Raw genomic sequence first — 23,099 nt, forward strand, 5'->3', positions numbered from 1 at the left:
GCATCATCTGCAAAGAGTAGTTCACGGACAAGTTTCTCTTGTGTCTTGGTGTGAGCTTGCAGGCGCCTCAGATTGAAGAGACTGCCATCCGTGCGGTACCGGATGTAAACAGCGTCTTCATTGTTGGGGTCTTTCATGGCTTGGTTCAGCATCATGCTGAAGAAGATTGAAAAGAGGGTTGGTGCGAGAACACAGCCTTGCTTCACGCCATTGTTAATGGAGAAGGGTTCAGAGAGCTCATTGCTGTATCTGACCCGACCTTGTTGGTTTTCGTGCAGTTGGATAATCATGTTGAGGAACTTTGGGGGACATCCGATGCGCTCTAGTATTTGCCAAAGCCCTTTCCTGCTCACGGTGTCGAAGGCTTTGGTGAGGTCAACAAAGGTGATGTAGAGTCCTTTGTTTTGTTCTCTGCACTTTTCTTGGAGCTGTCTGAGGGCAAAGACCATGTCAGTGGTTCCTCTGTTTGCGCGAAAGCCGCACTGTGATTCTGGGAGAATATTCTCGGCGACACTAGGTATTATTCTATTTAGTAGAATCCTAGCGAAGATTTTGCCTGCAATGGAGAGCAACGTGATTCCCCTGTAGTTTGAGCAGTCTGATTTCTCGCCTTTGTTTTTGTACAGGGTGATGATGGTGGCATCACGAAGATCCTGAGGCAGTTTACCTTGGTCCCAACAAAGCTTGAAAAACTCATGCAGTTTGGCATGCAGAGTTTTGCCACCAGCCTTCCAGACTTCTGGGGGGATTCCATCCATACCTGCTGCTTTGCCACTTTTCAGTTGTTCGATTGCCTTATATGTCTCATCCAGGGTGGGAACCTCATCCAGCTCTAGCCTTAGGGGCTGTTGAGGGAGCTGGAGCAGGGCGGAATCTTGGACTGAGCGGTTGGCACTGAAAAGAGATTGGAAGTGTTCTGACCATCGGTTGAGGATGGAGATCTTGTCGCTGAGGAGGACTTTGCCGTCTGAGCTGCGCAGCGGGCTTTGAACTTGGGGTGAGGGGCCGTACACAGACTTTAGAGCCTCGTAGAAACCCCTGAAGTCGCCAATGTCCGCGCTGAGCTGTGTTCGTTTGGCGAGGCTAGTCCACCACTCATTTTGGATCTCCCGGAGTTTGCGCTGAAGATGGCTGCATGCGCGACGGAAGGCTTGTTTCTTCTCTGGACAGGACGGCTTTGTAAGGTGAGCCTGGTGGGCAGCTCGCTTCTTTGCCAGCAGCTCCTGGATTTCCTGGCTGTTTTCGTCAAACCAGTCCTTGTTTTTCCTGGAGGAGAAGCCCAGTACCTCTTCAGTGGATTGCAGTATGGTAGTCTTCAACTGATCCCAGAGGGTTTCAGGGGACGGGTCCGTGAGGCGGGTTGCAACGTCGAGCTTTGCTTTGAGGTTTGCCTGGAAGTTTCCCCTCGCTTCGTCTGACTGCAGGTTTCCAACATTGAACCTCTTTCTGGGGGCTTTATTGTTCCTGGGCTTTGGCTTGAAGTGAAGGTTGAGCTTGCAGCGAACCAGCCGGTGGTCAGTGTGGCATTCCGCGCTAGGCATGACCCTGGTGTGGAGCACATCTTGTTTGTCACTTTCTCGCACCAGGATGTAGTCCAGGAGGTGCCAGTGTTTGGATCGGGGATGCATCCAGGTAGTCTTCAGGCTGTCCCTCTGCTGAAAAAGGGTGTTTGTAATGACAAGCCGCTGTTCTGCGCAGAGCTCCAACAGGAGGCGCCCATTGTCGTTGCACTTGCCGACGCCATGCTTGCCCAGGATTCCTGGCCAGGTTTCTGAGTCTTTGCCGACACGAGCGTTGAAGTCGCCCAGGATGACAACCTTGTCGGCTGTAGGGGTACGTTGGATGAGGTTGCGCGGGTCGGTGTAGAACTTGTTCTTTTCTGCTGGTTCCGCCTGGAGGGTTGGAGCATAGACACTGATGAGGGTGATGTGACGCTTGTTTTGAAGTGGGAGTCGCATGGACATGATTCGGTCCGAGAGGCCTGTCGGAAGGTTTTCGAGTTTGGAGGCAATGAAGCTCTTGACCATGAAGCCTACACCAGATAGGCGTCGTTCATCCAAAGGCTTGCCAGACCAGTAGAGTGTGTAGCCCGCGCCGCGTTCTTGGAGGCTGCCTACATCTGCCAGGCGGACTTCACTGAGAGCGGCTATGTCGATGTCAAGTCTGAGGAGTTCATGTGCAATGAGGGCAGACCGACGTTCAGGTCGGTGGCTGTCAGCCTTGTCTAGCATGGTTCTGATGTTCCAGCATGCTAGCTTGAGTTTGTGAGCATCTTTTGAGGGGGAGGACGTGGAGGGGGAGGACGTGGAGGGGGAGGACGTGGAGGGGGAGGACGTGGGGGGGGAGGACGTGGACCTGTCCTCGGGCCTGCGCAAAGGAGCTTTTAGGTGGAGTGCAGTGCGCGCAGTACTGGCCCCACCCTTTACACCCATGGTTCGTGTGCCGTGGCCAAGCAAGCTGGGACGTGGCAGCGAGGTCCTTGGGTCGTAGGTTTTATATCGGAGTGGCCTTCTCCTATGCAGGTTTCTTACCCGGGCTGGAGGGGCCTGCCTCCCCTCCTAGGTCGGTCCATACTGCCTGGACCGGGGCCGAGGCCGCCGCAGTTCACCCTGTGCCTGGATTTGGGGCCGCCGCCTCCCACTCTCTGCCCGGATCGGGGCCTTCGCCTGCCCCACTCGACCGAGGCCGGGGCCGCCGTCTCCCCCTTGCTCCTGCCCGGATCGGGGCCGCCGCCGTCTACCCTTCGCCCGGACCGGGGCCGGGGCCGCTGCTGCTCTCCCTGTGCCTGGACTGGGGCCGCCGCCTCCCACTCCCTGCCCGGACCGGGGCCTCCGCCTGCCTCACTCGACCGAGGCCGGGGCCGCCGTCTCCCCCTTGCTCCTGCCCGTATCGGGGCTGCCGCCGTCTACCCTTCGCCCGGACCGGGGCCGGGGCCGCTGCTGCTCTCCCTGTGCCTGGACTGGGGCCGCCGCCTCCCACTCCCTGCCCGGACCGGGGCCTCCGCCTGCCTCACTCGACCGAGGCCGGGGCCGCCGTCTCCCCCTTGCTCCTGCCCGTATCGGGGCCGCCGCCGTCTACCCTTTGCCCGGACCGGGGCCGGGGCCGCTGCTGCTCTCCCTGTGCCCGGACTGGGGCCGCCGCCTCCCACTCCCTGCCCGGACCGGGGCCTCCGCCTGCCTCACACGACCGAGGCCGGGGCCGCCGTCTCCCCCTTGTTCCTGCCCGTATCGGGGCCGCCGCCGTCTCCTTCTTAACAGGGATTTTACTATAGAGCCAATTAACCTACAGCCCCCACCCTCCCAAGTTTTGAAGGGTGGGAGGAAGCCCACGGAGAGTAGAACCTACAAACAACGCAGGATTCGATCCTGGGTCGTCAGCGCTGTAACAGCATCTCGCTAACTGCTACGCTGACCACGCCACTCTTTGATTTCAGATATCTAGCACGGGCACTTCCTGATCTCCCACTCCTTTCCAAGGTGAAGGTAGATCTGTGTAATAAACAGCTGTCCCCCAAGGCTTCTAAACTGGAGGAGGTGGGAGAGGCGATACAATGACCATGTTTAAGAGGCATTTGGGCAGTGTTTCTACAGGGGAGGAACAGAGAGATGAGCCAAGATTGACCGTGATTGGCATGGAGGGGTTAAGCCAAGCATAAATGGTAGGACACAGAGGAGTACAATGGAACAGAGGGTTCTGGGAATAAATAATTTCCTGAAACAGGCATCACAGGTAGAGTCATAAAGAGAGCTTTTGGCACATTGGCTTTCATATTGAGTACAGGAGTTGGGATATTTTGGTGAAGTTGTATAAGACTTTGGTGAGGCCAAAATTTGGAGTACAGTCATGCATTGCTTAACGTCCACGATGGGTTCTGTGAAATGAGACGTTATATGATTTGGATGTTGTGCGGACACCATATTATCCAGTTACGTCCTCTTCTCCGATTGGAGAACAGGATGCAGGGGACATAACTGGATAATTGTGTTGCTTTGGTTAAATTATTAACTCATACTGATTTAAATTTGCAACATAAAAAATGCACACCACAAATACAGAAATAGGCAATCATAACTTTATGGGACCATGTGGAAGTATATACCGTCAGACATTGCCTGAGTAAATGCATGACTGTATTCTGTGCAGTTTTGGTCACCTAACTGCAGGAAAGATAAGATAGATAGAGTGCTTTGGATGTTGCCCAGAATTGAGGAACTGAGTTACAGGGAAAGGTTAAACAGATTAGGACTTAATTACCTGGAGTGTAGAAGAATGAGGGGAGATTTGATAGAGGTAATTAAAATTATGAGGGGTACAGAAAGAGTAAAATCAACTGGGCTTTTTCCGCTGGTGAGATCCAAACCAGAGGACATGAGTTAAGGGTGAAAGGGGAACTTCACACAGAGAGTGCTGGGAGTGTGGAACGAGCTGCCAGCTGAAGTGGTGAAATGCAGGCTCAATTTAACATTTTTAAAAAATTTGAACATGTACATGGATGGGAGAGGTATGGAGGGTTATGACTTGAGTGCAGGACAGATCGGCACAGACGAGCAGGCCGAAGGGCCTGTTTTCTGTGCTGTAATGTTCTGTGGATCTAAGGTGGCCGCATCTGCGCTGACTCCTGAGGGCATGGGTTCAAGATAAGTGGCAAGAGATTGACAGGGGATTGGAGAAAAAATATTTTCACCCAGAGGGTGTCAGATTAGCGGAGATAGAGACAGTATTTTAAAGCATCTGGCAAGTACTTGAAGGCAGAGTGGGAAATCGATGGTGGGCATGGATACAGTGGGTGGAAGGGCCTGTCCTCGTGCTTCACACCTCTTGAGAAAATAAAGACTTCATTGGCTGGGACGTCCCAAGAGTAACTTGAGAGGTCAGAATCAGAATTTATTATCATGAACGTGTCACAAAATTTGTTGCTTTTGTGGCAGTATTACACCTGCAAATATTACTATAAATTACATTTTAAAAATGAATAAATTAGTGCAAAAATAAGAGAAATTGAGATAGTGTCTGCGAATCCTTGTCCATTCAGAAATCTGATGGTAGAGGAGAAGAAACTGCTTTTGTTCATCTTCAGGCTCCTCCTGTACCTTCCTGATGGTAGCTGTGTGGTGGCCTGGGTGGTGAGGGTCCTTGAGGATTAAGGCTACTTTTTTGTAGATGTCCTAAATGGAGTGAAGACTGTTGCCAGCGATGGCACCAGCAGAGTTAACAGCTCTCTGTAGTCTTTCAGACAGTGATGCTCTCAACAGTCCACCTGTAGAAATTTGCACGTCTTTGGTGACGTACCAAATCGCCTCAAACTCCTCACAAAATATAGCCACTGGCGAGCCTTCTTTGTGTATAGATACTCAGGAATTCCTCACAAAGTTAGGTACAAGCATTGCAGGCAATTAGTTCCTCTGGGAAGACCGACTGATGATCTTCGCAGTCATTTGTCGGGAAGGTCAAAACTCGAGTCCCTCCTTCGACATCAACGTAACCAAAAGGTGCCTCTGTTGAAGGTTTTTTTTTCAGTGTAGTGGGGATGTGGAACTCACTCTTGTGGTGAGTTCTCGAGGTGAAACGCATGGATCAATTTAAAGGAAGTAAGGGAAACACAGGAAAGGAATAAATGGGAAATGGGGTATTTAGTAGGCCTCATCCGGCAGAGGTGGCGCACAGAGAGCATGTGCTGATGGGGTAGAGGGAGCAGGCGTGAATCAGTGGGGTTGTGTGGAGTGGCCTTGGCCAGGAGGGAGTGTGGGGGAGAAGGGTCAGAGTAATAGGGTGGTGGGGAGAGGAGGGGTCAGGGTGGAGCGCAGTCAGACCAGATGGAGAAGGGTCAGGCAGGGTGGGATGAAGTGAGGTTAGTGGAGTGGGCAGATTGGAGTCGGGCTGAGAGGCAGATGGACAGATGTGGACTGGATGGGGCAGGGAGTCGATGTGGACTGGATGGGGCAGGGGGTTGACAATGTGGACTGGATGGGGCAGGGGGTTGACAATGTGGACTGGATGGGGAAGGGGGTTGACAATGTGGACTGGATGGGGCAGGGGGTTGACAATGTGGACTGGATGGGGCAGGGGGGACGGTGTGGACTGGATGGGGCAGGGGTACAGTGTGGATTGGATGGAGCAGGGGGACAAATGTGGAAGGGGGACAGATGTGGACTGGATGGAGCAGGCAGACAGATGTGGATCGTGGCTGTGGCAGGTGTGGAGCGTGCGAGGGTGGGGGTGGACTGGCCAGACAGATGTGGACCAGTGCAGGCAGAGCCTCCTCTCTCTAGCATGTTGACCGTGTCCATCCTCCCTTTCCTGCAGGGAGTGGGTGATGAAGAGCAACATGCTGATCGCCATGATCATTTACACGTACCTGCGCCTCATCGTGGATCACCACGGAACCCCCCAGCTCCAGTCGCTGCGGCAGAAGGAGGTTGACTTCTGCATGACCCTCCTACGCGAGAAGGTGAGTGCTGCAAGCAGCTGCTGGGGGTTATCTGGTCTCCTGGGATTGTTGCTTGGCCGAATCCCCAGCATCACCAGAGGTTTGCCCATCACCTGGGGCTCTGCTGGGGCCACAGACCCGTGAGTCTTCTCCATGATGAGCGTCGCTTGGATGTAGGAGGCTTCACCAATGTTCTCGAACACTGCCTGGGCTGCAACTGTTTCCCATGTGTTCAGTCCTGAATCAGAGGAATTGGATCTCGAGATTGACCCTCTGATTATCCTGACTTTCCCTCCCCTCCACTTCATCTGTTCTCTGTTCCACTCCCCCACATTCTGATCAGCTCTGGAACCTGTCACAACGGGAGGGATCAGTGCTCACTGGAGTGTGTGCATACATGCACAAGTTCATTATCATCTGACTGTACGTAACAGCTTTTTATTGGACCATGTTGCCCGCACACAGACACTAATCACTTTATATGCGGAAAGATACAATTTTAAACATATATTTACATAGTATTTTGGATAAATATAATACAGGTACTCCCCGACATATGTCTGTGATCCTTCCTGGGTGACCAGTTATAACTCGGAGTGGTCATATGTCGGAATTGCTCTATCTGTGATACGAGTAAAACGATCGATTTCCTTCTATTCTCTATCTCCGAATCCTTCTAATCTCTCTGTTGCTGCGGACCCTTAGCACCCTGTGGACTCCACTGGCCACTAAAAATCTGTCTGACCGTCAAAATATTGAGCAACAGAATCAGAAAAAACAGGAGTATCTCACCAGGGCCAGCTCTCGCGAGAGGTTGGACACCAGCCAACATGACGGCCCCCATAGACTGACCCAATTTTCACCGTAATCGCAGATTTTTGATTATATGTGCGGATGGACGTAAGTCACATAGGTTGCAAGTCAGGGAGTATCTGTATAGTATTTTGGGATGATTTACTCATTTACAGGATACCGTTCATCAATCTCACAGCCTGCAGGAAGGAGCTATTTCCCAGCCTGCAGTCCTGATATTGATGCGCCTGTGCCTCATTCCTGGTGGTAGTGGGTCAAAGATGCTGTGTGCCTGGATAGAAAGGGTCCCCACTAATTCTTTGAGATCTATTTACACCACGCTCCCAGGGAATGTGAACAGTAGAGGAAAGGGAGACCCCAGTGATCTTCTTGGCCATTTTGATGACCTCTGATCCAATACTTTGCAGATACCCTACCACACAATGATGCAGCCGGGCAGGACACTCTCGACTGTGTTCCTGTGAAAGTTGTCAAGATAGGGTGCTTTTGAAAGGAGGGGTGCAACAGGGTGGGGCACTGCAAGAATGTCTGGAAGACCTTCTAATGATCATTCTGACGAGGCTGCAATGTGGGAGGGTGAGGGGCATGAACCTTTCTCGTTGGGAAGTCACGAAATGCACTAAATCTCCAAAGTCAACTCTGCAGTCCGATATTGATACTGTTCAGAGACTCTGGCGCCCCAAGGTTTCTGATAGATAACGAGATTCTTTTTTCCAGTTCATGGACTGCACGATGATTGGCCGAGATCTGGTCCGCTTACTTCAGAACGTTGCCAGGATCCCAGAGTTTGAGAAGTTATGGAGGGACATTCTGCACAGTCCACAAGCTCTTAATCCCCAGTTCACAGGTAGGGGACAGACGAGAGTGTTAATGTGACAAAGTCAGTGAGAAGGGGATGCAGGGGCCTGTGTTTCAACTATGAGCTGTTAAATCCTAAGAAAGAGAAATATTTCAAGAGGCATTCAGTGCACAGTAGATTGTTACAGACTGGGATTACAGCACAATGGTCAACAAGTATGACTGGGATTAATGATGGGGGAAAAACTGGTTGGCGTTGTTCCATATTTGTTTAACGATTTGAATTAGGATATTGGTGGGGACAGGTTTGTCACTGTATAACTCCGGGGTACAGTACTGGCAGGGAAAGGTCTGTCATTGTGTAACACTGGGATACAGCACTGGTGGGGACGGGTCTGTCACTGTGTAACACTGGGATACAATACTGCTGGGGACGGGTCTGTCACTGTGTAATTTTTGGGTACAGTACTGGCAGGGAAGGGTCTGTCACTGTGTAACACTGGGATACAGTAATGGAGGGGACGGGTCTGTCACTGTATAACACTGGGATGCAGTAATGGTGGGGACGGGTCTGTCACTGTGTAACACTGGGATACAATACTGGTGGGGACGGGCCTGTCACTGTGTAATATTTGGGTACAGTACTGGTGGGGACAGGTCTGTCACTGTGTAACACTGGGTTACAGTATTGGCAGGGAAGGGTCTGTCACTGTAACACTGGGATACAGTAATGGAGGGGACGGGTCTGTCACTGTATAACACTGGGATACAGTACTGGTGGGGACGGGTCTGTCACTGTGTAACACTGGGATACAGTACTGGTGGGGACGGGTCTGTCACTGTATAACACTGGGATACAGTACTGGTGGGGACGGGTCTGTCACTGTGTAACACTGGGATACAGTACTGGTGGGGACGGGTCTGTCACTGTGTAACACTGGGATACAGTAATGGAGGGGACGGGTCTGTCACTGTATAGCACTGGGATACAGTACTGGTGGGGACGTGTCTGTCACTGTGTAACACTGGGATACAGTACAGGTGGGGACAGGTTTGTCATTGCATAACTCCGGGGTACAGTACTGTCAGGGAAAGGTCTGTCACTGTAACACTGGAATACAGTACTGGTGTGGATGGGTCTGTCACTGTGTAACACTGGGGTACAGTACTGGCAGGGACGGGTCTGTCACTGTATAACACTGGGATACAGTACAGGTGGGGACGGGTCTGTCACTGTATAACACTGGGATACAGTACAGGTGGGGACCGGTCTGTCACTGTAACACTGGGATACAGTGCTGGTGGGGACGGGTCTGTCACTGTGTAACACTGGGGTACAGTACTGGCAGGGACGGGTCTGTCACTGTATAACACTGGGATACAGTACTGGTGGGGACGGGTCTGTCACTGTGTAACACTGGGATACAGTACTGGTGGAGACGGGTCTGTTACTGTGTAATACTGGGATACAGTACTGGCGGGGACGGGTCTGTCGCTGTGTAACACTGGGGTACAATACTGGCAGGGGCGGGTCTGTCACTGTGTAACACTGGGATACAGTACTGGCAGGGACAGGTCTGTAACTGTGTAACACTGGGGTGTAGTACTGTTGGGGACAATTCTGTGCTGTATAATGCTTCAAGTTCTCCAGTTATTATTTAACTGAGAGTGCCTTTCTGATCACTCCCAATTTGTTTGCAGTTCTGTAAAAACTCGTACTGGTGTCACAGAAGGGTATTAGTGAGGGAGAGTTGCTTGTCTTTCAGTATCAGAATTTATTGTCAAGAACATGTCAGTCAGACAGAAAAATTCTTCAAAGAGTTAAAGAAAATAATAAGGAAATTTTTATGGAGAGGGGGGAAACCGAGGATAGCACTAGATAAATTAACAGAATGGTATAAACAAGGAGGCTTACAATTGCCAAACTTCAAAAATTATTATAGAGCCGCACAATTAAGATACCTATCAGATTTTTATCAAACAAGGGAAAAACCAGACTGGACGAGATTAGAATTAGATAAAATAGGGGAAAAGATACCTAAACACATATTATATAAATCGGACGAAAAATTGGTACAACATAGAACTTCTCCAGTATTACATCATCTCCTCAATATTTGGAAGAAGATTCATGTAGAAAGAAATAAAACAAATTATCAATTACCAAAACTAATATTGATGCAAAATAAGCTACTCCCTTTTACAATAGATAACCTTTCCTTTAGAGAATGGGAAAAAAAAGGGATTAAAAGAATAGAAAATTGTTTTTCAGGAAGTAGATTCTTATCCTTTGAACAAATGAGAGATAAGTACAATATAACTGGAGATACAGCGCTGGCATATTACCAACTGAGATCCTACTTGAAAGATAAATTAGGAAGCAATTTGAGTTTACCAGAGGGAAGTAACCTTGAATATGTGATTACAGATACAATGTTAATCAAAAGATTTATAACAAATATGTATATTAAACTGCAAGAAAAGGAGAATGAGGAAACAAATGGTAAAACTAAACAAAAATGGGAACAAGATTTAAATATAAAGATAAAAAAGGAAACATGGGAGAAATTATGTTCTGGAACGATGAGAAATACAATAAATACGAGGCTACGTATGATACAATATAATTGGTTACACAGACTATACATTACACCGCAAAAGTTAAATAAATGGGACCCAACAGTATCTGATAGATGTTTTCGATATAAAAAAGAAATGGGAACAACAATTCATGCAATCTGGACATGTGAGAGAGTAGAAAAATTTTGGGATGATCTCAAGCAGATATTAAATAAAATAACAGAAAACAATATACCAAAGAATCCAGAGATCTTTCTCCTAAATAACATAAAAAACAAAGAATTTGGAATTGATTTGGAGGATGCACAAAAAAGATTTGTTAAGATAGCCCTAGCCGTAGCAAAAAAATGTATTATGTCAACCTGGAAATTGGAAGATAATTTGAAAATACAACAATGGTATATAGAAATGAATAAATGTATTCCATTAGAAAAAATAACATATAGTTTAAGAAATAATATTGAAATATTTGAACAAGTATGGGAGCCTTACATTAAATACAATAGCGAAAACCTACCAGGGACAAACATTACCTAAGTTGATGGAAGGAGAAGGAAAGAAAAGAATGGACTCAGTAGAATTTCTGGTGTATTTTTGTTGAATGACAACATTGTCTGACTGGTTTAATGCAACCTAGATTGTATACCTAAAATGGATGAGAGGGGGGGGTGGGGGGGTGGCTTGGGAGGAGGGAGGGGGGGGGGAGAAAAAGTCACTGTATATGTGTGAAAAAGAAAAAGTGTATATCATGGCTAATGTGATTTATGGTGTGAAAAATAAAAAATTTTTAAAAAAAAAGAACATGTCAGTCAGAAGAGGGCATGGTCTGGATGGTGGGATCCTTGAGGATAGAGGCTGCTCTTGTGACACTGCCTCTTGTAGATGTCCTTGATGGGGTGAAGACTGGTGCCCGTGATGGCGCTAGCCTAGTTCACAACTCTCTGTAGTTTATTTTCCCGTGTGATGTGCATGATACCTCCGTACTAGGCAGTGATGCAATCAGACAGAGAGCTCTCCACGCTAGGCTTGCAAAGATTTCCAAGAGTCTTTGGTGGCATAACCAAGCTACTCAGACTCCTCATGAAGTATAGCCGAAATGCTGCCTTTGAAGTAGCACTCGCCAAGATTCCAATTATTTAAACTGAGGTGACTGTTTTATTGCCAGATTCATTTCTCATTCTTGTCCCAAATTCATGCCCTTCGGAGCAGTGCTTCTAGATATTTCTTCTGAGATGGCGAGTTCGAGGCCCTTGCCAGACAGTGGGTGGATTTTTGTTTTGTTTGATGGGGATGGCTTTTTCTTTAAAGTTTTACAGTCTTGTTTCTTGTACAACTTTTCCACCACGTGTAAATTCAAATTTAGTTGCAGCAGGGTAAAAAAGGCCCTCCAGCCCACAAGCTTTGCCACCCAATTGACCGACAACTCCTGTACATTTTGAAGAGTGGGAAGAAACCGGAGCACCTGGAGGAAACCCACGCAGACATGGGGAGAACTTCACCTTCTTTCAGACAGAACCAGATTCGATCCCCAGTCGAACAGTACTGCCAAATGTACCCCCTGGGACCACCAGTGCTCTGTCAACCGTACGCCAGAGGGTAGTGTTGTCCCAGATTATGTGACCACGACTCCACTGCATCCTCACTTTGCTCCGGGTGTTGAGATGGGTTCCAGCAAGCTACGAATGACTGCTGCAAGTAACCAGTCCCTTCTTCTTTACCCCCCTCAGGTATTCTGCAGCTTCTACAGACCCGGACTTCTCGGAAGTTTTTAGCTTGTCGCTTGACGCCAGATATGGAAACCAAATTACTGTTCATGACTTCCAGGGTAAGAAAGTCATCGGACACGAAACATGGATCATTAGAACATTACAGCTTCGTACAGGCCCTCAGCCCACAATCTTGTGCCAACCCATATCTGTTGTGCCACAAAAATTGAAACCCTCCCTACCTCATGGTCCCCTATTGTTCCAGGCTGAACTACCCCAGGTAATGAATTCTAGGAACCAACAACTCTGTGTATAAAACCTTACCTCCTTTCACTTTGTCCCCTACTGTGTGCTATTCCCACCCTGGGAAAAAGGCACTGACTGTCTACCTTATCTATGCCTCTCATTGTCTTGTAGACCTCTTAAGTCACCTCTCATCCTTTTTCGCTCCAAAGAGAAAAACCCCAGCTCTGCTAACCTTGTCTCAAGGCATATTTTCCAATCCAGGCAACATCCTGATAAATCTCCTCTGCCCCCTCTCCTCAGCTCCAATGCTTTCCTCCCACACATGCTGTTTGATCCGCCGACTTCCTCCAGTGCCTGGTTTTCTGCCCCAGATCCCTGCAGTCTCTGTGTGTCTTCAGCTCATCAGTAGCCTGTAACAATGGTCTCCATGAGCCGGAGCTGGCTGTTGATCGGCCCCTCTCTTCATTGTGACTCTAAATATTCCCAATTAAACATGTAAAGTGTAACACCCATTTCAATTCCCACCCCATTCCCTTGCTGATAAGTCTCATGTACTGCCAGATGGAGACTACCCACAAACTGAAGGAACAACACCTCATCTTCCAACTGGATGGCATCAACATCCACTTCTCCGGTTTCAGTTAGATACCCACATTCTTTCTCAATTTCTCCCGTCCTTTTATTCTACGTCTCTCTCTCCCGCCTTTTCCCTCTGACTCCTTTCTTGAAGCCAAAATCAATTCTCACCTTTCCTCTTATCATCTCCAATTCACACCTTTTGTCTGTTGCTCTGGACTCCTCCCATTCTTCCTTTTTTCCCCCCAGCTTTTTCTTTTAAGATGTCTGGTGCTTTTTCACTTGAATCTTCAGGAAGGCCTCAGGCCTGAATTGTCAGTAATAAAGGTATACACCACTTTTTGAAGGCTCGCTTTACGCCACTTCGCTTTTACGAAAGACCTACATTAGTACCTGTTTTTGCTAACCAGAAGAAATCTGAAAATGATTTTTTGCTTTTATGACAAAATGTGAAAAGCAAAAATAGCGTTCTGCATTTATTTTGGAGCGAGCCATTTATAGAGGCAGTGCACACCCCGAGCAGCGAGAGTAGTACTACCCAGCTCCTTCTCCAGGAACTGCACTCAGCATAGCTTTGAACTGTGTCTGTGAGCATCTGAGCTTTATCTTGATTTATTTTGGACATCCATTAGCAAGATGTGTCCTAAGGTATCAGAAAAGCCTAAGAAAGCTCATAAGGGTGTTACGCTCAGTGTAAAACCGCACTGGCAGCAGACAAAAAATTTCCCACGTAAATTGATGATAATTGCTTCTTCGCTTTACGCCATTTCGGCTTATAAAAGGTTTCATAGGAGCCCTCTACTGTCAGATAGTGCGGGGGTGGGGAAACCTGTATATTGTTGTGGGCCCAGAGTACCCCAAGCCCAGCAGCAATAGAAATTCATCAAGACAAATGGTTAATTAAACAAAAGTTGCTTTTAATTATCTTTGAACAAGAAAACAGGATCAAACTTTAACTTATTACTATTAACCTAACTTAACCCCCTTCTAATTCTAAGCGCACGTGTATGTAATGTGTAGGTTCAGAAAAGTTCTTTGATTCACAGTCCAATCTCACTTCTCACTCCTCCAAGTTCACTGGTTGCGGGCAATTCTTATACTGTGCACAGAATTTAACATTTATGAATTTCACCAGGCTTTGGTATTTGAAAGGTAAATAGTTACCGCTCAGGAAGGTTCTTGTCGGTTTTCAGAGAGATTTTTTGCTTGTTGGACACAAACTGATTCCTTCCGATTAGCCACTTCAGTGTCTTTCCGAAGAAACTTGCCCCGTTGGGATTTTCCAGATGATAACCTCTTTCTTTTAGGGAATCGCAGAGTTCCTTTTTATTTCCCTTATTTCAAGTGAAACATTATACAGCCAGTCCTCTCCACTGGTATGCACCACAAGGACTTTGAACAGACTAAACTAAGAACTCACAACCCATCTTCAAAATGGGTGTTTTTCCACAAACTTGCCAGCTTGTCATGTTCCAGTCCCAGCTGAACTGTAGAACTAAATTTTCTCTCTCTCAGAGAAAAGCCTGTTTGACTCTCTCTGCTTGCAAAACCACATGACCTTCCTAGAACATTCAGACAGACTGGCACAGGACCTAATCTTTGAGTCCGTTCATCTGTTGCTTTCAAAAACAATAATTAATTACTCCACAGCATGTCCAATTAACATCTACTTGTGAAGTCCTCATAGGCACTCTTCAAATTTGTGCAAAGGCACTTAGAACCTGGACTGTCTGGCTTGAGCAGGGCTCTGGGATTTTTAATGAGATCTGTGTTGAAGTATTTGCATCTTTTTGTGATCTACACTAAAAACCTGCCACAATTTATCTCCTTTAAAACATATCTATATACAGTAGAAAATATAACAATCTGTCACAATGTCTTTTCCTCCCATGGACATTGCGAAACTGGCCAAGTTCCTCCAGCATAATTCAGGGGGGGGGGGGGTGGTGTGGAAGGAGAAATAGGTTATTTAGCCCATCAAGTCTGTTACGCCTTTTAATCAGGACTGATTAATTTTTCTACTACCCAGCCTTCTCTCCATAACCTTTGATGCCCTGTCTAATTAAGAACCTATCAATCTCTGCCTTAAATACACCCAATAATCTAGTCTCCACAAATGCCTGTGATAACAAATTCCACAGATTTACCTCCCAATGGCTGAAGACAAGGGGAGGTTGAATAGCAGCTGGAAATGAGCTGTTTGTGAACTTGTAAAACTCTCTGCTTTGAGTGAGAGCTTTCTGATGTCTCCCATAGACCAAAATCTTTGTGCATCCCTGCAGGTACGGTTCGGTCAGCAGAAGCGGTACCAGGACTGGTTCCAGCGGCAGTACCTCTCAACCCCTGACAGTCAGTCACTACGCTGTGACTTGATCCGGTACATCTGTGGGGTGGTCCATCCGTCCAACGAGGTGCTGAGCTCTGACATCCTTCCCCGGTGGGCCATCATCGGCTGGCTGCTCACCACATGCACGGTGAGTACCGGGGAGCCTGAGGCAGAACCTCCTGTCGGCGGCCGGGTTGTCCACTCTCGCAAGGGGCCCGGGAGTGCAGTGAGCAGAGCCACTACCTCGCGTCACCAGAGAGCCAGGTTCAATCCTGACCTTGGGTGCGGCCTGGGTGGAGTTTATCCTGTGAGCTTCCTCCAGGTATTCCTGATTCCCCCTCATGAGTGGGTTGCTTGGTCAGTTTGCTGCTGTAAATTGCTCCCAGTGCATACAAGAGAAGAAGAGATATGCCTGCAGCCTTTGAGAATGGGCAGAGAATTGATAAATAAAATTCAAGGGGTAGCACAACGCCGAATCCCACGCTGTCTGTAAGGAGTTTGTTTGTTCCCTCCGTGTTTGCATGGGTTTTTGGGGGCTTTGATTTCTTCCCACCATTCATATATGTATGGGGGGGGGGGGGGTTTGTCAGTTGTGAGTGATTGGGCTGCAGGGGCTTGTGGACTGATAGGACCTGTTACTGTGCTGTAATTCTAAATTTAAAGTGTACTGTCATGCACTTGGGTAGAAAAAAATAAACAGGCTATTTTCTAAATGGGGAGATAATTGAAAATACCCAGATGCAAAGGGAACTGGGAGTCCTCGTGCAGGATAGCCTGAAGGTAAACCTGTAGGTTAAAATGGTGGTCAAGAAGGCAAATGTAAAATTATAGTAGGCGAAACAACATAAAAATAGTGGACCTAAAGGAAGATAAAGAAGGCACAGACATGAAGGAATTTATAAAAGAATTGATCCCGAAGGTCCTGGGGACGACAGAAATGCAGGAAGGAATGGAAATAGAAAGGGCACACAGAGCATGAGCTCCAAAACCACAGACACATCAAAAACCAAGATCCATTTTAGTAAAATTTTTGAGATATACAACAAGAGAGAGTATATTGGAGCGGACAAGGAATAAAATTAGAGAAGTCAATAAACCATTGGAATACAAGGGTCAAAAAATATTTTTTTACCCAGACACAAGTTTTGAACTTATGGAAGGAAGGAGTTTAATACAGCAAAATCGATCCTATGGAAAAAGGTTATAAATTTATGTTAAGACATCCAGCTGTGCTTAAAATATTTATCCCTGGGAAGCAAAACAGACTGTTCTCGGATCCGGAGGAAGCACGAGAATTTGCAGAATGCCTGCAGGATAGAAGGAGAGATGAAGAGATGTAACAAGAATGAAGAATGGTGATAAAATACATTAAAGATGTAAAAATAATGTATATGTAAGAACTAAAGAAGGGAAAGAGAAGGGAAGAAAGGAAGTAAGGAGGGGGGGAAAAGAGGGTGAGCTTTGTTATATGTGTAAAAAAAAATCTTTTCCGGGGGGGGTGGTTTGGTGGGAGAGAATAACCGTCACTGTGAAATCAGTTGACGCTTGCGAGCGGGTTCGCAATCCAAATGGAGAGGGGAGTTGTGATTGCCCGGCAAGGGATAAGGGGCAACTCGGGGGGGGGGGGGGGGACATTTGGGGCTAAGGGAATATTAGATGTGGGAGTTGTTGAAGTATTTTATGTTTTGAATGTGTTGTTATACATTGAGTTTAAAAAGGGGGAAAAAAAATGAGAGATGAAAATAGATGAGGAAGTGGAAATGAGGTGTAAACAGGGCATGAGATGGCCATGTTGAATTATATGACTATAAATATTAATGGAATACATAACTGTAGAGCTCGTCGAAAGAACCAAAGACTTGTTGATCCAAACCAAGGCTTTTATTAGCAAAAGACCGGAGCTCTTCACAGGTGGCCGACCAGTCCGGAATGATCCGACCTGGCTAGGGACACAACCCTTTAAGGCCCAAACAATAGGTGTGGCTTAGCTCTCAGCCAATCGCTGTAAGCACAGTCTAGATACAGTAACTATATACACTATGTACATTGGTGATAGATCTGTACTATCACATTCACCCCTTCTTGGAGAATTGACCCGGGAAAAAAAAAAACAAAAACGAGGGAGAGAATGAAAAGGAAGGGGTAGGTCAAGGACTGTAGCGGTCAGGGGGTCTGACCATCCGGCGTGACCGCCGTGGTGCCGGGATTGGGGTCGCTGGAGTGGTGTCACCAGCGGGCTCATCGGGTGCGACTGCTCCGTCACTCAATTCCCCAGTCGTTTTGTCGGCAGGGTGGCCCGAGTCATTGGGGTGCTGTTGGTCCTTCTGTTGCGGCACGGGGCCTGGAGCATAAGGAGTTGGGGGGTTTGCTGGGTCTACCGCGTCCTGAGCTAGGTCCCGCACCGAAACAGTGTCCTCCCGCCCGTCTGGGAACTCCACGTATGCGTAATGTGGGTTCGCGTGGAGTAGAGTCACTCGGTCGACCAAGGGGTCGTTCTTTGAGTGCCGGACGTGGCGTCGCAAAAGGACGGGGCCAGGGACGGTGAGCCATGCCGGTACAGTGGTTCCCGATTCGGATTTCCTCGGGAAAAGGAACATCCTTTCGTGGGGGGTGGCATTTGTTGCAGTACATAGGAGGGAGCGGATGGAGTGTAAGGCACTAGTGAGAACCTCCTGCCAGTGAGAGGTGGGGAGACCTTTAGACCGGAGAGCCAGTGTAACCGCTCTCCATATGGTGGCATTCTCCCTCTCGACCTGGCCATTACCGCGTGGGTTATAGCTCGTGGTCCTGCTTGAAGCAATACCACACTCCAGAAGGTACTGTTGCAGCTCTGCACTCATGAATGAGGACCCCCTATCACTGTGGATGGAATTGGGGTACCCGAAGATGGTGAAAATACTCTGAAGGGCCTGTATCACTGAGGTGGCAGTGGTGTCTGGGCAGGCCACAGCGAATGGGAAGCGGGAGTATTCGTCGATGGCCGTAAGGATGTAGGTATTACGGTTGGTCGACGGTAGGGGTCCCTTAAAGTCTACGCTAAGACGCTCGAAGGGGCGGGTGGCTTTGATGACGTGGGAGTTATCCGGACGGAAGAAGTGGGGCTTGCATTCGGCGCACACCGAACAGGCTCGGGTCATGGAGCGGATCTCCTCAACTGTGTAGGGTAAGTTGCGCGCCTTGACAAAGTGAGCAAACCTAGTGACCCCTGGATGACAGAGCGCCTCATGGAGTTTCCGTAGTCTGTCCATCTGTATGCTGGCGCACGTCCCCCTGGAGAGCGCGTCAGGCGGGTCGTTGAGCTTACCAGGCCGGTACAGGATGTCATAGTTAAAGGTGGAGAGTTCGATTCTCCATCTGGCGATTTTGTCGTTTTTTATCTTACCACGCTGGGTGTTGCTGAACATGAAGGAGACCGCGCGTTGATCAGTCAACAGTGTAAAGCGCCTCCCAGCGAGGTAATGTCTCCAACGACGTACCGCTTCAACTATGGCCTGGGCCTCCTTCTCGATCGAGGAATGTCTACTCTCCGGACCCTGGAGGGTTCTGGAGAAGAAGGCTACAGGCCGACCGGCCTGGTTCAAGGTGGCTGCCAGGGCGAAGTCGGATGCATCGCTCTCGACTTGAAACGGGACAGACTCATCGATCGCGTGCAGCGTCGCAGCAGCGATGTCAGATTTGATTCGATCGAAAGCCGCTGTGGCTTCGGTCGAGAGGGGAAAAGAGGTGGTCTTGATAAGAGGACGTGCCTTGTCGGCGTAGTTTGGAACCCATTGGGCGTAATAAGAGAAAAGGCCCAGGCAGCGTTTGAGAGCTTTCTGGGTATGTGGGGGGGGTAAGTCCATTAAGGGACGCATGCGGTCAGGATCTGGCATGACTATCCCGTTTTCCACCACACAACCTAGAATAGCGAGTCGTGTGGTCCGGAAAACACACTTGTCCAAATTGTAAGTCAGGTTTAGCTGACGGGCAGTTTGAAGAAATTTGTCTAGGTTGGCGTCATGGTCCTGCATGTCGTGGCCACAGATGGTGATATTGTCCAGATACGGGAAGGTAGCGGTTAGCCCGTTCTGGTCCACCATCCTGTCCATTTCCCGCTGGAAGACCGCGACACCATTTGTGACCCCGAATGGTACCCTGAGAAATTGATATAGCCGCCCATTCGCTTCAAAGGCCGTGAATGGTCGGTCCTCGCAGCGGATCGGGAGCTGGTGGTAGGCCGAACGTAGGTCAATAGTGGAGAAAATGCGGTACTGGGCGATCTGGTTCACCACATCCGTGATGCGTGGCAGGGGGTACGCATCCAGGAGTGTGAAGCGGTTAATGGTCTGGCTATAGTCGACCACCATCCGTAGTTTTTCCCCATTCTTGACAACCACCACCTGGGCTCTCCAGGGGCTTGAACTGGGTTCGATGATGCCCTCATCCAGCAATCTACGCACCTCACTCCTAATGAATTGCCTGTTTTCGTAACTATATTGCCGACTTTTGGTGGCCACAGGCTTCCAGCCAGGGGTGAGGTTTGCGAAGAGTGCTGGCGGGGCAATCCGGAGTGTGGAAAGGCCGCAGGATTGGCCCCGGGGCACGGGGGCGGGTTGCTCGGGTGCTTCGGGAGTGGGGCGATGGCAGACCGAGAGGGGGGCGTGGGGTCCCCCAAAGTGTAGGGACACCGTTTGGAACTGACACTGGAAGTCTAATCCCAGCAACACTGGGGCGCACAATTGGGGAAGGACGAATAATTTAAAGTGGGTGACCGTCACGCCCTGTACTTCCAGCGTGGCGATGCAATACCCCTTTATCCCAGTCGAGTGCGACCTCGTCGCTAATGAGATCCTCTGGGTAGTGGGGATAATGTCAAGTCCCCAACGGAGGGCCAGATCTGGCTGGATAAAACTGTCAGTTGACCCAGAGTCAAATAAGCAATTGGTGTAGTGTCCATGCACTTTAATCAGTTCCATTGCTCTGGTGAGGGGATGAGAGCATTGCTGGTTTAATGTTATTGAAGCAGTTGACAGGCGAGTTTTGCGCGATGACGTCACGCAACGGGATGACGTCACACAACGGGATGACGTCACGCAACGGGATGACGTAGTCAACGCTCGAGGAGAAGGTTGGAGAACCTCCCGGAAGTGCTGTTGTGGCAGGTGAATGGTAAGTAGTGGGGTTTGTAGTTGCTCGTGATCGGTGGTCGGGCCCTGGCGGTCGTCAGCGATGGACGCTAGGGTGAGCACCTGGTTGGCCGCGGGGGTGGCTGCGGCGGCGGTAGCGTCGGCCCCGGGGGTGTCTGTGGCGGCAGCAGCAGCGGCGGTAGCGTCGGCCCCGGGGGTGTCCGTGGCGGCGGCAGCAGCGGCGGTAGCGTCGGCCCCGGGGGTGTCTGTGGCGGCGGCGGCAGCAGCGGCGATAGCGTCGGCCCCGGGGGTGGCTGTGGCGGTGGCAGCAGCGGCGGTAGCGTCGGCCCCGGGGGTGGCTGTGGCGGCGGCAGCAGCGGCGGTAGCGTCGGCCCCGGGGGTGGCTGTGGCGGCGGCAGCAGCGGCTGTAGTGTCAAGTGTTCCGCACGGGGGCGAGAGGCAGGCCATCACCATGGTTGCGACGGTGGGCTGCCCCTTCCGGGTTCGGCGTCTCCGTGACGTCAGGCGTTGCCGTGCAGGGGAGCCCTCGCTCTCATTGGACGAGAGCTCTGGGGAAGAAGAGTTTGAATGGGAAAGCGGCGATTGGGCTTCACACGAGGCACTGTGTTTGCTGGCGGCCATTTTAGACCTACAGACTGCAGCAAAGTGGCCCTTTTTAAGGCACTTCTGGCACCTGGCTTTTCTTGCTGGGCACTGGGATCTGCTGTGCTTGTCCCTCCCGCAGAAATAACATTTCGGTTCCGCACGGGGGAGGGTAGCAGCAGCCGACAGGCCGTCAGGGGTAGGGTAGAAGGGCACTCTACTCACATCAGAACGAGGGGTCCAGTCCCAAGAGAGCTCGGTGGATTTTAAGGCTGCATCCTCCATTGTGATTGCAATCCGGGCCACGTCCTCTAGTTTTTCTACCCCTTGTTCGAGCAAGCGCAGCCTCACTTCATTCGATCTGAGCCCGGCCACATAGGCATCCCGGACGAGATCGTTTGTGATCTCGGCAGCAGTTTTGTCCACACAGTTACAGTCCTTGCCCAATGCCTTTAATACTTGTAAATATGCTCTGCTGGACTCACCGGGCTGTTGCTTCCTCGACGCAAGCACGAGCCGGGCATGAACTCTGTTCACCGGTTGATCATACAGTCCTTTCAGTACCTTTATGGCTGCGGTGTAAGTGGTCTCATCCTGGATGTTCTCGTAGACTCTCAAGGACACCATAGACAGCAATGCTGTTAGACGCTGGTTATCCTCCTCTACCTGAATGAATCTCAGGAAGTTTTCAAAGTTCAGCAGCCAGAAGTTAAAGGCTTTGAAGGCTGTAGCTGACTGTGGGTCGATATCAAGTTTTTCTGGCCGAGTTAAACGCTCCATCCCTTTCAAAAAAAATTCTTTTTGCTAATAAAATTGTAGAGCTCGTCGAAAGAACCAAAGACTTGTTGATCCAAACCAAGGCTTTTATTAGCAAAAGACCGGAGCTCTTCACAGGTGGCCGACCAGTCCGGAATGATCCGACCTGGCTAGGGACACAACCCTTTAAGGCCCAAACAATAGGTGTGGCTTAGCTCTCAGCCAATCGCTGTAAGCACAGTCTAGATACAGTAACTATATACACTATGTACATTGGTGATAGATCTGTACTATCACAATAACCAAATGAAACAGAGGAGGCTATTAATTTTACTGAAAAATGAAAAAATAAATATAGCATTTGTGCAGGAAACGCATCTAACTGAAGTGGAACATAATAAATTAAAGAGAGACTGGGTAGGACACGTAGCAGCAGCATCTTATAATTCAAAAGCTAGAGGTGTAGCCATATTAATTAACAAAAATGTACCAATCAAAATAGAGGAGGAAATAATAGATCCAGCAGGGAGGTATGTAATGATAAAGTGTCAGATATACTCAGAATTCTGGAATTTGCTCAATATATATGCACCTAATGAAGAGGATCAAAAGTTTATGCAAGATATTTTTTTGAAGATTGCAGACACACAAGGAAATATATTGATAGGGGATTTTAACCTTAATTTGGATCCAACGTTGGATAAAATTCGACAAAAGACAAGGAAAAAGAATAAAGTAGCCAAATTTATGGTTAAATCAATGCAGGAAATGAAACTTATGGATTTATAGAGGAGGCAGCACCCAAAAGAGAAGGAATACTCATATTATTCGAGTAGGCATAAAACATACTCAAGGATTGATATGTTTTTGTTGTCGGCCCATATTCAAGGGAGAGTTAGAAAAACTGAATATAAACCGAGAGTACTATCTGATCATTCACCCCTGTTATTAGCAATAGAACTGGAGGACATCCCACCAAGAACATATAGACGGAGGTTAAACTCCATGCTACTTAAAAGGCATGAATTTATAGAGTTTATTGAATGCCAAATTAAAATGTACTTTGAAATAAATACGGATTCGGTGAAAGACAAATTTATATTATGGGACACAATGAAAGCCTTCATTAGAGGACAGATAATAAATTATGTAACTAAGATGAA

The 23,099-nt window shown here is 48.7% G+C and overlaps 1 protein-coding gene across 6 annotated transcripts in view; it reads left to right on the forward strand.

The window, feature by feature from the left end:
- ints3 (integrator complex subunit 3) overlaps window positions 1-23,099 on the forward strand; it is a 147,670-nt gene that overhangs the window by 59,771 nt on the left and 64,800 nt on the right. For all 6 annotated transcript variants that reach the window (XM_069940619.1, XM_069940624.1, XM_069940620.1 and 3 more), the window contains 4 exons: window positions 6,304-6,448; window positions 7,958-8,087; window positions 12,346-12,443; window positions 15,429-15,620. In XM_069940619.1, coding sequence (XP_069796720.1) covers window positions 6,304-6,448; window positions 7,958-8,087; window positions 12,346-12,443; window positions 15,429-15,620 — 565 coding nt within the window. The remainder of the gene's footprint in view (window positions 1-6,303; window positions 6,449-7,957; window positions 8,088-12,345; window positions 12,444-15,428; window positions 15,621-23,099) is intronic.

This window comes from Narcine bancroftii, chromosome 5, assembly GCF_036971445.1.
Source record: "Narcine bancroftii isolate sNarBan1 chromosome 5, sNarBan1.hap1, whole genome shotgun sequence".
In the NCBI taxonomy this organism is placed as follows: Eukaryota; Metazoa; Chordata; class Chondrichthyes; order Torpediniformes; family Narcinidae; genus Narcine; species Narcine bancroftii.